This window comes from Syngnathus acus, chromosome 2 (genome assembly GCF_901709675.1).
Source record: "Syngnathus acus chromosome 2, fSynAcu1.2, whole genome shotgun sequence".
Taxonomy (NCBI): domain Eukaryota; kingdom Metazoa; phylum Chordata; class Actinopteri; order Syngnathiformes; family Syngnathidae; genus Syngnathus; species Syngnathus acus.
Genome location: NC_051088.1, coordinates 3,105,319 through 3,118,917, shown reverse-complemented (window position 1 = coordinate 3,118,917; position 13,599 = coordinate 3,105,319). Strand labels below are relative to the sequence as shown.

The following is a 13,599-nucleotide window of genomic DNA, read 5'->3' as shown; positions in this document are numbered from 1 at the left end:
TACACACTGGCCACCTGATTTCAGTCACTACAGACGGCGCACAGAGTATGTGAGGGTCGCAAAAGTTTGTGACTTTACGACAGAAAGCATTGGATCAAAATTTGCTCGCATTCCATTGCATATTGCAGAGGCGCTGTGTGTAAACATTCCCACTAGAGTGTATGGAGGTAATGAACCTTGTCATCCATATTGTGAACAAAATAATCGCAAAAGCATTAAACCAACGCCAGTTCCGTGAATTGCTAGATGAAGTTGATAGCGAATATGCCAATCTCCTGCTGCACAACAAAGTCCGCTGGCTATCCAGGGGCGACGTACTTTGTTGCTTTGTATTTGTAGCCTACTTAATTATTTTAATAGTAGGCATACAGCTCATGTATTGACAGTCTATGTTGCCTTATAAAAAGCTTTTAGATTTTTGCGTCTCCAGACAGGTCTTTTTTTGGGGGGGGGTCAATATGGCTCTTTGAACATTTTGGGTTGCCGACCCCTGCCCTATACAGTCCTCAGGCTCCCCAACAATAGCGGGAGCAGTTTGCATCATTTTATTGCAATGTTTTTCCTTATTCAGATTTGTTTCAAAACTACAGTTAGACTTCACTTTGATGGTTAAAGCAGTTATTGCAATTTTGTTGTTTTATCACTATTTATTTACATTTCAAAAACCAGAAGCCATTCATTTACAAATGTCATTGCACTTTAGTTTACACATTTAAATGTTTAGATATTAAAATGTGATAGACAGTTTTTGCATGATTTGAATAAGGCAAAACAACATGCTTTTTCTCTTGAATATATTGTTATAATTATTTGTTTCAGATGTAATCATTTTCTGTATAAAAATTTAATTTGGTGTTCAAAAAGTCTTTTTTCAAACTTGAGTCTTGAAAAAGAGGGGGTCATCTTATAATCAGGGTCGTCTTATATTCGGGCCAATACGGTACTCTTGGCCTACAAGGGGGCGGCTCTGCTTAGCCTGTGTGATAATGTGTGACCTCGCAGTCTTAACTGAAATCAACTCATATGTATGTGCAAAGAGAAGGGAAGGCCAGTGAAAAGCAAGACAAGATAAGGGCATAGCTCAAGCTACCTATCTAATCATGTGTGGCAAAGAGGCCTATTCTAATACTAACAACAATAAAAACAGATGGACATTTCTGTTACTCGAGTTTATCAATTATCACACAACCCCTGTTATTATGATGACGGTGGCAAAATAACGCTCAATTTTCAATTAAGGACTCTGAGTGGACTAAAGAATAAATAAAGCACAGTTGTGTGAAATTTTCTGGTTATTCTGGATATGCAATTAATTATTTCCAATAATAATAATAATGTATGTTTTTTTGTGTTGTGTCAACCTTTTCACATCTCCATGGATTACAGGTGTGTGTTCCTCTGGAGGAAAGTGAAGGTACTGCAATGCTGCTGATGCTTCATGAACAATGCGGACCCTCAGATCCCATGTGAGAGCAGAAGACACCTAAACACACACGCAGACATCTCTATGAATGTTTGTGTGTGTGTGTGTGTATGTGTGTGTGTGTGTGTGTGTGTGTGTGTGTGTATGCATGGATTACGGTGTGCAGCTGATCTTCCAGTGATCGTTTTTCCATGTAGGTGTAGATGAGACAAACACTTGGTCCTTGACAGAATCCAAGCAGGTCCACAATGTTCGGGTGTCTGAACCTGAACCACAAAATGGAATCACATATTTTGCACAGGAACACATAACAAGGCACATGCGTTGTTTTAAGTGTGTGCACTTGAGGACACTCACTTTGAGAGTTTTTCCACTTCCGTGTTGAAGCTCTCCTTAAGCATGTTGAAGTCGTGCACACAGTCCTATCAACAAGACCGTGTTTGCATCATCCAATTATTAGATCAAATCATATCAAAGTCAAACATTGTAAGAGGATGTAAATTGTTAACTGGACTGTTACCTTTGAACAAGAAGCAAAACCTTTGCCCAAAAACAGGCCTTTGACTTCAAATCATGACACAAATGTCCAAATGTTTCTTTGCTCTTATACTCTTTTTTCATTTAATTGTGTATGCTATTTTATGTTTGTACAGTGACCTTGAGTGCCTTGAAAGGAGCCTTATAAATAAAATGTATTATTATTATTATTTGGTATGGAAGTACACAAATGAAATCACATCTTTCAATGGGAAACATTTAGTTTTTCAAAACAGCCACCAATTTGCCAAAGATATTCTGGAGCACGTCTTTGCTTCTGTTACTGCTACAATGACACATTTGCTGTCAAAGTATACATTTTGTGGTCAAGGAATCAAATAAAATTGATTTCAAGTTTCATGAATGAACAGAAACTTTCAAAAAGTATTAAAGCTATTTAAGCTACTTCGATATACTAGTCATCCAAGGCAGTATGTACAGGCCTGGCCAACCCGCGGCTCCCGAGCCGCATGCGGCTCTTTGCCTGGTTTCATGCGGCTCTTTTACGTTCATACCAACATTTGTGTTTGTGTTTTTTTTTTGTGCATGTTCGCTTCGCTTGAGTTCAATCTGGTATTTTCGTCAAACGCGCATGCAAAGTGGGAGGGGCAAACCCATTCGAGTAAACAATTAGTGTCAATTTCGCTCTCAAAATGGCAGGGGAAAAATGTACAGCTAAACGAAAATATGAAGATGAACACAGGACGTTTTTAACAGAGTGGGAAAGTGCATATTTTTTTGTTGAACGTAATGGAAAGCCATTCTGCCTGATATGTCAGACGGCATTAGCGCATTTCAAAGCTTCAAATCTTAAGCGCCACTTCAGCTCACTCTATGCCAGCGGTCACCAAACTACGGCCCGCGGGCCGGATACGGCCCACGGGACCGTTTAATCCGGCCCGCCAACCCTGAACAAATTGTATTATTAAACTTTTTTTTTTGGTCATTTTGCCTGCAATGACTGCGTTTCCCCAGTAGATGGGGAAGCGCTCGCCTGCGCATTTACTACCGGAAGCCGTGTCAGAAAGCTCGGTGCACACTCACAAGTGCGTGTACGTACTCAGTAGTACGGACATGGCGCACTCGCGCTCTATTTGTATCAGTCCCGAATTTAGAGCGTGGGCTGTGACGACAGCATTCTTGTAATTCGCGCGCTGAGCTTTCAGATGCAGTTTTGCGCTAAAGCCACCCACAAACCTTCCCCTGGAATCCTTCCATTAAAATGACTCGCCCAAGGAAAAGCAAGGTGGACACAGTGCCGAGCGTTTAAAAGAGAGTGGCCAATTTGGCTCGACGTACGCGACGTGACGTTCAGCCACATGAACGTCAACATCAACCCGTCACAGATCGAGGTAAACGGACCAACACCTCGGATCTCGCCTAAGAATTGCCACAACAAATTGTACTCCAGACTATGACGCACTAGCAAACTTTAACAAAAAAGACAGCGGTGTCTACAAGCCTACTGGAACCTACAAAAGGATTATAAGGAAGGAACACAAGAACTTTAAGAGACTGCTCATATGTGTCAGAGAGATTCTGCTCTGACAACTGAGCTGAACTTTTATCTGTTAAGATTGTGCATGGCACAACAGAAAGTTAATGTTCCATGGCTTTTTTTTCTATGAGGAACCCAGAGAGAGTTATTTAGTTATTATTTATTTCCTGTTTTTTCTGTGAAGAACTCAGAGAGGGTTATTTAGTTATTATTTATTTCATTAATAGTGTTATTTGTTTCCTGACTTTTTTTCTGTAAAGAACCTGGAAAGGGTTATTAAATAACCGTTATTTGGTTATGTGTGGCTTTCTGGAAAACAATAATTTTTTAAGCTCCCCTACGATCGTCACACTTTTTCTGTTACAAACTGACACCGGCCCCTCATCAGAGAAGGGAAAAGTTATGTGGCCCTCACAGGAAAAAGTTTGGGGACCCCTGCTCTATGCTAACATCGATAAGGACTTTCCAAAAGGGACTGAATTTCGCAAGCGCAAGTTGGACACAGTTTTTCCCCAAAATTACGAAGCACTCAGAGACTGTCACGCTTGCATCGTATCAACTGGCTTGGAACATTGCACGGGCTAAAAAGCCCTACAATGAAGGGGAGTTCGTTAAAAAATGCCTCAGTGACACTGTTGAAATCTTGTCTCCTGAAAATGACAAACTAAAACGAACGGTATTAGACATCCAACTGTTGAACACAGAATATCGAACATTAACAGAAATGCCAGAAGTCGCACTAAGCAACATGCATAGTACCGTATTTTTCGCACCATAGGGCGCACCCTCATTGAATTTTTTATTTTAGAAATTGTTGTACTATGTTCATCTTGTTTTCAATTGTCAATTATTTTACTGGTTCTTTTATCACAAACAAATTGATGAAGGCGAAAGTGATAGCCGAAACATGTCAGGTAATGAAACCTAAATAATTTGTCCTCTGTTGAAGGCGGAAGTGATAGCCGAAACATGTCAGGTAATAAAACCTAAATAATTTGCTTGTGATAAAAGAACCAGTAAACTAATATTTTAGAAATTATTTCATATATAGGGCGCACCGGATTAAAAGGCGCATAAAATAGAAGTTATACTGCAACAAACTGAGGTTGACTAGGGTTGCGGTATGCATCCACTAGCCAATAACCAATGAGCCCTCTGTAAACAATCGCGTTTCTCAAACTATCTCCTGTAAAATGATCGGAACTGACTAAAGTTCGATCTAACACATTGGTACTGCTTACTTGTTTCCCTTCCATATTGATCCGTAAATTTACTCGAAACTTTAACGGAGCAGCCTATTTTGAAATGTTTGTGTGTGTGTGTGTGTGTGTGTGTGAGACAGTGCACACAATGTTCATTGTTGAAAATGACTGGCCTGTGATCAATTTCTGTCATTATCATGTTGGCGTGTGACATGATAATGTCACACAATAAATTTGGCTGAGCAGAGGTGTGTGTGTGCGTGCGTGCGTGCGTGTGTGTGTGTAAGAGGAAGGGATGGGGTGATGTTCATGTGTGCCCATGTGTATGATGTGGCTCTTTGCGGTAACACAGTAAAAAAATGTGGCTCTTAGTCTGACTGGTTGGCCATCCCTATGATATTTCAACCAATAAAGAGCAAACTAGTTCCCACAACAACTCACCCCATCCGAACCTAGGGCTAAGTGAGCTGTGGCAGGTGCTCTTGTCAAAGGTGACATTTTGAGGTACGTGTAAGTTTTTATATATTATATATTTTTATATATATTTTATGTATTTTTTATATAACAAATAACTCGCTAGTTAGCAAAAAAAAATTTTCCGCATTTTTGTCTCTCGCACACATACATAGCCAATGTGGGAATCGAACTCACGGTGCTGCCACACAAGACAGGCGAGTGTACCCCTACACCATCAGCGATCCCCGCTAGTTAGTAACTAGTTAGCTTTAATATAACTAGCTAGCTAGGTAGTCACTGTTATGATTTGTCTTTGATTTGGTTTTGATTTAGAATTGTTTCATGTTTTCCTTGTGTTCCTTTTGTATGCGTCTGTCTCGGTTACTGCGTCCACCTGTGCTCGTTTACCTGTTCCCTTGCATTGCCCAATCAGAGCTCTCCAACCCCGTGTGTTCAGGTATTCCTCGTTGTTCCGTCAGTTTGATTGTATTAAGTTCCCTGCTTTCTTTCAAGTGCTGCATTGTGTTCCTATCAAGTCGTCAAGGGCCTATTTGTTCAAGACGTCTTTGTTAAAGTGGACCTCCGGAGGTTCCGCCTTGTAGTCTTGATAGGAAAGGGAGCACTATTGTAAAATTTGATAAATATCTGGTGCCCCCATTTTTGTGTCCAGTCTTGTATTTGCCGAAATAATCCCTCTGGTTACGTTTGAATGCACGGTGCAATGTTGATAACGGATATGACCTTCAAGCTGTCCCTTGCACCTACCACTTGCTATTGAGTGTTACAGCACATTGCTTGCCAATGAATGGAAATCTGTCTTTGTTTTTGTTTAAATCGCTAAGTAACCCTGATACGCCGTAGGGCAGGGGTGTCAAACTCATTTTTTTCGCGGGCCGCATTGTAGTCATAGCTTCTTTCGGAGAGCCAAATAAATGTATGAGCACCTCATATTATATACAGTAAAAGCTACAAAACAAACTGACAAATAAGTCGTTTTCAAATCAGAGGAGTAAAAACTGGTCAGATATTTTAAAAAAAATTCTAGTAATGACACACGAATGTGATGTACAATTTGTCTTCGCGGGCCACATAAAATGATGTGGCGGGCCGTATCTGGCCCCGGGCCTTGAGTTTGACACCTGTGCCGTAGGGCAATATTCAATTTGCTGTCCTCATATACACTGGCAAAACGCTTATCTGCACCTATACTTGTTTATACCACGCATAATGTTCGTTGACTCCACCCAACACTGTGTAATGTGCTGACCTGTTTGAGTCTCTTTACTGCACAGTCAGTGTTCCTTAGTGACGCTCTGTACACGACTCCAAAGCCCCCCTCACCGATCTGCAGGGCTGGCGAAAACCCCTCAGTCCCAGCATGCACCTCTTCATAGGACCAGCACATCACTCCATAGCTGGCATCACCAGATGCCACCAATGGGGGGCCCTAGAGGATTGAGGGATTTGTGATACATCTGTGATCATTAACATTTGTTGATGAGTGTTGATAAACCTGTAGGGTTCGAGGTTGGCAAGAATGCAAACTTGATGGGGGTGGGGCTGGTCGAGGTAGAGCTCCTTCTCCTCCTTTAGCATCGGTGAAACACAATTAACATATATTTCATCAATGCAATCACCAGCTCCTTGAATCAAACAAGTTTTCTGACTTCATAACAAACAGCCTGCACACTAATGTTAAGATATTCAGATATTCAGTCATAATTTCTGCATGGAGTTTGCATGTTCAGCTCGTGATTATGCGGGTATTCTCCTAGGACGGAGGCTTCCTCACACACATATTTAAAAAAATTGTTTCTGGAGTCAATTGAAGACTAAATTCCATATGTGTGAATGTGAGGATAAACGATGGCTGGATGGCTGGATGGCTGGATGGAGCGACATGGATGTTTTGTTTCCTTTTGGTGTTAACTGCATATTATTATTTCATAGTTAAATCCAATGCCGTGGCTATTCTTCACATTCACACCTGGGGCCTTATTCCTCAAGTTTATTAGTGCAAAGATTTGCTCCTGGTGGCCAAATTTTAGGAAACATTTTTAGAATCATGATCCTAGTAAAGATAAAAATGATTCCTGAAGAATTGTAGCTCTTAAAAGAGCTCCTAAGATGAGATCTGTTAAAAGCAGGGAAGAGGACTTTTAAGCCAGTGGTCCCCAACCACCAGGCCGCGGACCAGTCCGTGGGTCACTTGGTACCAGGCCACCAAGCCGCACAGATTTATTTTATTTTATTGTTTTAAATCGACGATCAATTAATTCAGGTCAAGACGCTCGTCCCGGTCACGTGACATGTTTCCCCAGCCGAGCCCGCAAAGCTAGCAAAAATGAGTAAGAATTTATTTTGAAAAATATAAAAATATTGGCAATTCTCTCCCAATTACATCCGTCGGTTCAGGTCGAGACGCTCGTCTCGGTCACGTGACATGTCACCCCAGTCGAGCCCGTGAAGGAAGCAAAAATGAGCAAGAAACAGAGATGTTAGGAAAGCTTCTTCGGAAAGGGAAAAAAGCCCAATGAGGAGACGGAAGAAGAAGAGGCTGAGACTTCTAAGAAAAGGAAAGCTGCATTTAAAAGAACATTTCTGGAGTCTTTCTGGAAATATGGATTTATCGCCACAGGTGACTCAGACGCGCCAAGCCCACTCTGCATAATATGTGGCGACAAGCTAGCTTAACGAGGCAATGAAGCCTTCAAAACTGCTTCGGCACATGGAGACCAAGCATCCTGCATTAAAAGACAAACCTTAACCACTTCGGGTGTCATTGTCTCCGGCTCATTTCTGAGAAATAAGCTCAGTGCTCCCACTCATTCAATGTACCGTAATTTTCAGACTATAAATCGCGGGTTTTTTCATACTTTGGGTGGGGGGGGCGACTTATAATAAGGAGCGACTTATATGTGAATTTTTTCAAAAATTTTCAACAAAAAAAAAAAAAAAGTAAAACCACGATGTAGCAAGGGATTACTGTAATTTGAATTTCAAGTGACGTCAGCAGTGCGGCGCGGCGTAGCGGTTGTTTACAAAAAGGACAAAGATTGATGACGGGATGACGAAGATGACGAAGGGCCCCACGTACTACCGGCATCATTAGCGGTCATGGTGAGTTTTATTTTTATGTCATTTATACTTGTTTTTATGCCAGTCGTATCATTTTATTTCATCATATTTATATATTTAATATAAATGTATTATTTATTTATACAAATGTATTATTTATATAAAGGCCGGTCCGCGAAAATATTTCTGACACGTAACCGGTCCGTGGCGCAAAAAAGGTTGGGGACCACTGTTTTAAGCGGCTTAGGAGTTCCCTGAGCAGAGGACAGAATGGCGGACAGAAGAGGCAAGAGAGATATTCTCCAAAACCAGGAGGATGGTGCATTAATGAAACAAGCCATTTTACCCTCATAATAGCAAAATTGTTTAGTAAATTGTTTACTTCAGTGCGCAACTACGCATGTTGTACTACCTGTAGTGCTGACGACATGGGTTGCCATTTGGAGAGGAGCCACTACTGATTTGGCAGGAGGATCAAAGTTAGAGAGACTAACAGGAAGAGCATGTGGAGACTCCTTCAAAGACAACGCCCCTAAGAAGTCAAAATGACATTTAGTAGTAATCATAAGACCAGTTCAAAGGTCAGAGGTCACAAGACACACAGAGAAGGATCACGTCTCTTGGATGGAAAAGCTGATGATGCTCCAGCAGGTCCAGCAGCTCACCGACGCGTCCGTTTCTGTTGCCCCATTGGTTCATTACATAGGCTGTCCGCATCTCCTTCTTCTGAGCTAATCGCACGCTGACTTGATCTCCAAGGACCTCTGAAGCTGAGACAGAAAGTTCATTCCAAAATGGGTAAAAAGTAGTGTCATAGAAGGGCATTATGTATACTTACGTATGTATTCTCTTAAATTCTTCATTTCCCTCACAGAATTAATAATGTAACTTTCAGCTCCATAAGTTCGGGTGTCATGTGACTTCCTGTGTGCATTTGTTTACGCAGCCACAGTTGCAGTATACCAGTTGCGCCAACACACCAATGACTGACAGTGGAGAGCAGCGATAAAACTAGCATTTATCTGTCAAAATTCTCTCCAAGTAAATTCACATCTAATTTTGATAAGGACATAATGAGATGCACAAGCTCGACAGGATATTACTCATCTATCAAGCGCCAGGTGCGCTTTTTTTAAACTATTGCAATGCCAGGCAGGATTGGTATTACCCAGATTTCTTTTTTATTTTTATTTAACTTTACTTGTATTTTGTATTATGTTTTTGTTGGGTTTATTTCCATATATTTAGATGATTCTTTTTTTTTTCCATCATAAACACTCAGCACTGGGCATTCAGATATGTGCCTGTGACTTAGATTTACTCCGGTTAGGCAATGACTTGCTTGAATATGATGTGACTCTGCTTTCTGTATTTAGTTTTATTCTATTTTTCATATTTTAATTCATTTCCACTTTTCTTTTTTCCTTTTGATAGTTTTGAAAATGATATTCTAACGAGGGGGCGATCCTAAGTGTGTCTTGTGTGTCACACCACACCGCACTGACCGAAAGACAACTATGACCCGCGGTCGGAGGCAAGCCTCGCACCGCGGTTCCCTCTGAAGCAAGCGAGCGCGCAAGTGTTGCCTGCTTCTCCATCCGGTGAACTCACTTGACAGCAATGAAGAGATACCGCATCCACCCTGTCAATGGAGCCCACCAACATGTTGGCATCCCCTCCTCACCCACCTGCAGTGACGGAACTGGATGCCCCACGGGCCTGCGGCCGGCCTTCTGGCATGTGCCAAATTGCTTATCTCAAAGATTAAGTCATGCAAGTTTCAGCCTGTAACCTAACCTTATAAACTTGCAAGACTTATTATAATCGCAAGACTCCTCATAGAAGTTCTCCTCATCTGCTGTCGTCATTGTTGTAAAAAACACTCCTGGTGCTTGTTGTTAGGGATCTCTAATATCTAAACCGTCCAGCGCGTACACGTATCAGCTAATTATGCGTTCCTTTCATCAAAGTGAGATGTGAATTCACTTGGAGGAATGTTGAGTAATTTTCACCACTCTCTGTGGTAAATCCTTAGCTTTGCCCCCATAACTGTGCAGCCAGGATGTTGGCATAAACATTAACACAGGGCTCAGTCACATGATGTCCAGAAGTTCATTGGTGACAAGGAGAATGCAACAATTTTGTTTTGAAAGAAGGGCGGGTGTTGAAGTGGGAGTAAATTCCACAAATTACACTTTTTGTACACACTATAAAAGAAATATAAGGAACATTTCTAATTCAATTTCGTGTTGATGGATTAATTGCCAACAGGGTGGCAAGTGTGGTAACAAAACACCTGCCAGCCCATAAAACTGCCTGTTCATAATATCCTTAAATCATTGCTGATCATTTTTGTGAGAAATAATTAACTGACTAGTGCTAACGCATAGATCGATGTTATTAATTATTAATAATGTAATCTACGTAAATTTGAACAAAATTGTCTTTTTAGAAGAGTGTATCAAAGTAGTTGTTCTTTTCATTCATCAGTACCCAAGAAGTTGTCTTTAGATTTAAAGTCAGGGACCCCAGTTTTATACACTGTCCTATTAAGGAAAAACCAGTTCACCTCATCAATAAAAGCTAGCTCCTCAATGAAATAAGGGCCTTCAGCTATATTGACCCAATGAAATCTATAGTTGTGGTTGTGACCAAAAAGTGCCTTAACAGCAAGTTGGAACTGATTTATGCAATCGAATAAGGACTTTTCTATTTCACCGTCCAGTTTGATGTCGGCTGGGGCTTGTGTCTCACCAAAGCGCGTCCAGTCCAGTTCTGATAGCCCATCCATGATGCAGCAGAACTTCCAGTGGACCGTGGCTGGTAGACTGTGCAAAAAGTAGCTTCTGACGTCTCTTTGGGACATTTTCTGAAGGAAACTTCAACTCTGAATGAGAAGTTTACTGAATGACAAGGGAGCGCAAAGATGCTAACAAGCTAACAGTCCGACTCACGGCACCAAGCTCTACCAGCAGAGGGGCATACATCCGGACCTAGCTCACCCGGATTCATTGGTGCTGAGTGGGACCAACCTGTCCGATTCAAGGAGTACCAAAGGTTCTGCTCGGTTGCTTTCGGAAAAGTTTTTCTTCTTCTTTCCTATTATTTGGCAGTTTACCACCTGCTGTATAGGCCATTACCGCCATCTACTGGGTAGCAGGATATGACGAGAGATCCGGCATTCACAGACTAAAGACCGAATACATAATAACACTAACATAAGTTAAATAAAGAAAACAACGATATCCTTTCCATTAGCCCGGTTTTCTTAAGGAAGTCAAATAACTGACACTGAACTTTTCCTACCTCAACCTTCAGAATATTTTCCATTCTAAATGCTACCTTTGCTTGCCTTCAATATTTTCCTCTCCTCCCCATACTTAACACACTCCACCAGAACATGCTGGACGGTCTCACTCTCCCTACAGTGTTCACATTTCCCATCAGTATGTATGCCTATTTTATGCAGTGTCTCATTTAATCCTGTATGCCCAATTCTTGCGTTCTTACTGCCTCCTCCCTCCGGTTTCTCCCTAAATTATATAATACAATGTGTTTATACTATATTATATTATATATTAAATATAGGTGTATAATATAAATTATATATATATATATACTATATACACTGTATATATGTGTGTATATATGTGTGTGTGTGTGTGTGTGTATATATATATATATATATATATACATACATATGTATACATACATATACTATATATATACGTATATATATACATACATATACATATATGTATACATACATATACATATATGTGTGTGTGTGTGTGTGTGTGTGTGTGTAAGTTAAAGTCCCAATGATCATCACACACACATCTGGGTGTGGTGAAATTTGTCCTCTGCCTTTAACCCATCCCTGTGTGATTTTGATCCATCCCCTGGGGTAGAGGGGAGCAGTGAGCACCAGCGGTGCCGCGCTCGGGAATCATTTGGTGATCTAACCCCCCAATTCCAACCCTTAATGCTGAGTGTTAAGCAGGGAGGCAATGGGTCCCATTTCTATAGTCTTTGGTATGACCCGGCCAGGGTTTGAACCCACAACCTTCCAGTCTCAGGGCGGACACTGTACCACTAGGCCACTGGGCTGGTAGGTATATACATATATATATATATATATGTATATATATATATATATATATATACACACACATATATATATATATATATATATATATATATATATATATATACACATATATATATATACACATATATATATATATACACACACATATATATATATATATATATATATATATATGTATATTCAAGATATATACAGTGCCTTGCGAAAGTATTCGGCCCCCTTGAACCTTTCAACATTTCGCCACATTTCAGGCTTCAAACATAAAGATATAAAATTTAAATTTTTTGTCAAGAATCAACAAGTGGGACACAATCGTGAAGTGGAACGAAATTTATTGGATAATTTAAACTTTTTTAACAAATAAAAAACTGAAAAGTGGGGCGTGCAATATTATTCGGCCCCTTTACTTTCAGTGCAGCAAACTCACTCCAGAAGTTCAGTGAGGATCTTTGAATGATCCAATGTTGTCCTAAATGACTGATGATGATAAATAGAATGGACCTGTGTGTAATCAAGTCTCCGTATAAATGCACCTGCTCTTTGATAGTCTCAGGGTTCTGTTTAAAGCGCAGAGAAAACCATGAAGACAAAGGAACACACCAGGCAGGTCCGAGATACTGTTGTGGAGAAGTTTAAAGCCGGATGTGGATACAAAAAAATTTCCCAAGCTTTAAACATCTCAAGGAGCACTGTGCAAGCAATTATATTGAAATGGAAGCAGTATCAGACCACTGCAAATCTACCAAGACCCGGCCGTCCCTCCAAACTTTCATCTCAAACAAGGAGAAGACTGATCAGAGATGCAGCCAAGAGGCCCATGATCACTCTGGATGAACTGCAGATAACTACAGCTGAGGTGGGAGAGTCTGTCCATAGGACAACAATCAGTCGTGCACTGCACAAATCTGGCCTTTATGGAAGAGTGGCAAGAAGAAAGCCATTTCTCAAAGATATCCATAAAAAGTCTCGTTTAAAGTTTCCCACAAGCCACCTGGGAGACACACCAAACATGTGGAAGAAGGTGCTCTGGTCAGATGAAACCAAAATCGAACTTTTTGGCCACAATGCAAAACGATATGTTTGGCGTAAAAGCAACACAGCTCATCACCCTGAACACACCATCCCCACTGTCAAACATGGTGGTGGCAGCATCATGGTTTGGGCCTACTTTTCTTCAGCAGGGACAGGGAAGATGGCTAAAATTGATGGGAAGATGGATGGAGCCAAATACAGGACCATTCTGGAAGAAAACCTGTTGGAGTCTGCAAAAGACCTGAGACTGGGACGGAGATTT

At 40.8% G+C, this 13,599-nt stretch overlaps 1 protein-coding gene across 4 annotated transcripts in view; it reads right to left on the bottom strand.

The window, feature by feature from the left end:
- Positions 1-11,316, bottom strand: part of irak1 (interleukin-1 receptor-associated kinase 1) — a 43,589-nt gene extending 32,273 nt beyond the window's left edge. For 2 of the 4 annotated variants that reach the window (XM_037245908.1, XM_037245911.1), the window contains exons 1-8: positions 10,949-11,315; positions 8,797-8,964; positions 8,607-8,726; positions 6,630-6,703; positions 6,384-6,563; positions 1,781-1,845; positions 1,581-1,689; positions 1,362-1,483 (exon numbers count right to left, since the gene is read on the bottom strand). In XM_037245908.1, the coding sequence (XP_037101803.1) occupies positions 1,362-1,483; positions 1,581-1,689; positions 1,781-1,845; positions 6,384-6,563; positions 6,630-6,703; positions 8,607-8,726; positions 8,797-8,964; positions 10,949-11,060 (950 nt within the window). In that variant the 5' untranslated portion in view covers positions 11,061-11,315. Of the gene's footprint in view, positions 1-1,361; positions 1,484-1,580; positions 1,690-1,780; positions 1,846-6,383; positions 6,564-6,629; positions 6,704-8,606; positions 8,727-8,796; positions 8,965-10,948 lie in introns of all 4 variants that reach the window. The other 2 variants (XM_037245909.1, XM_037245910.1) reach the window with 2 other exon arrangements.
- Positions 11,317-13,599: the final 2,283 nt, after the last annotated feature.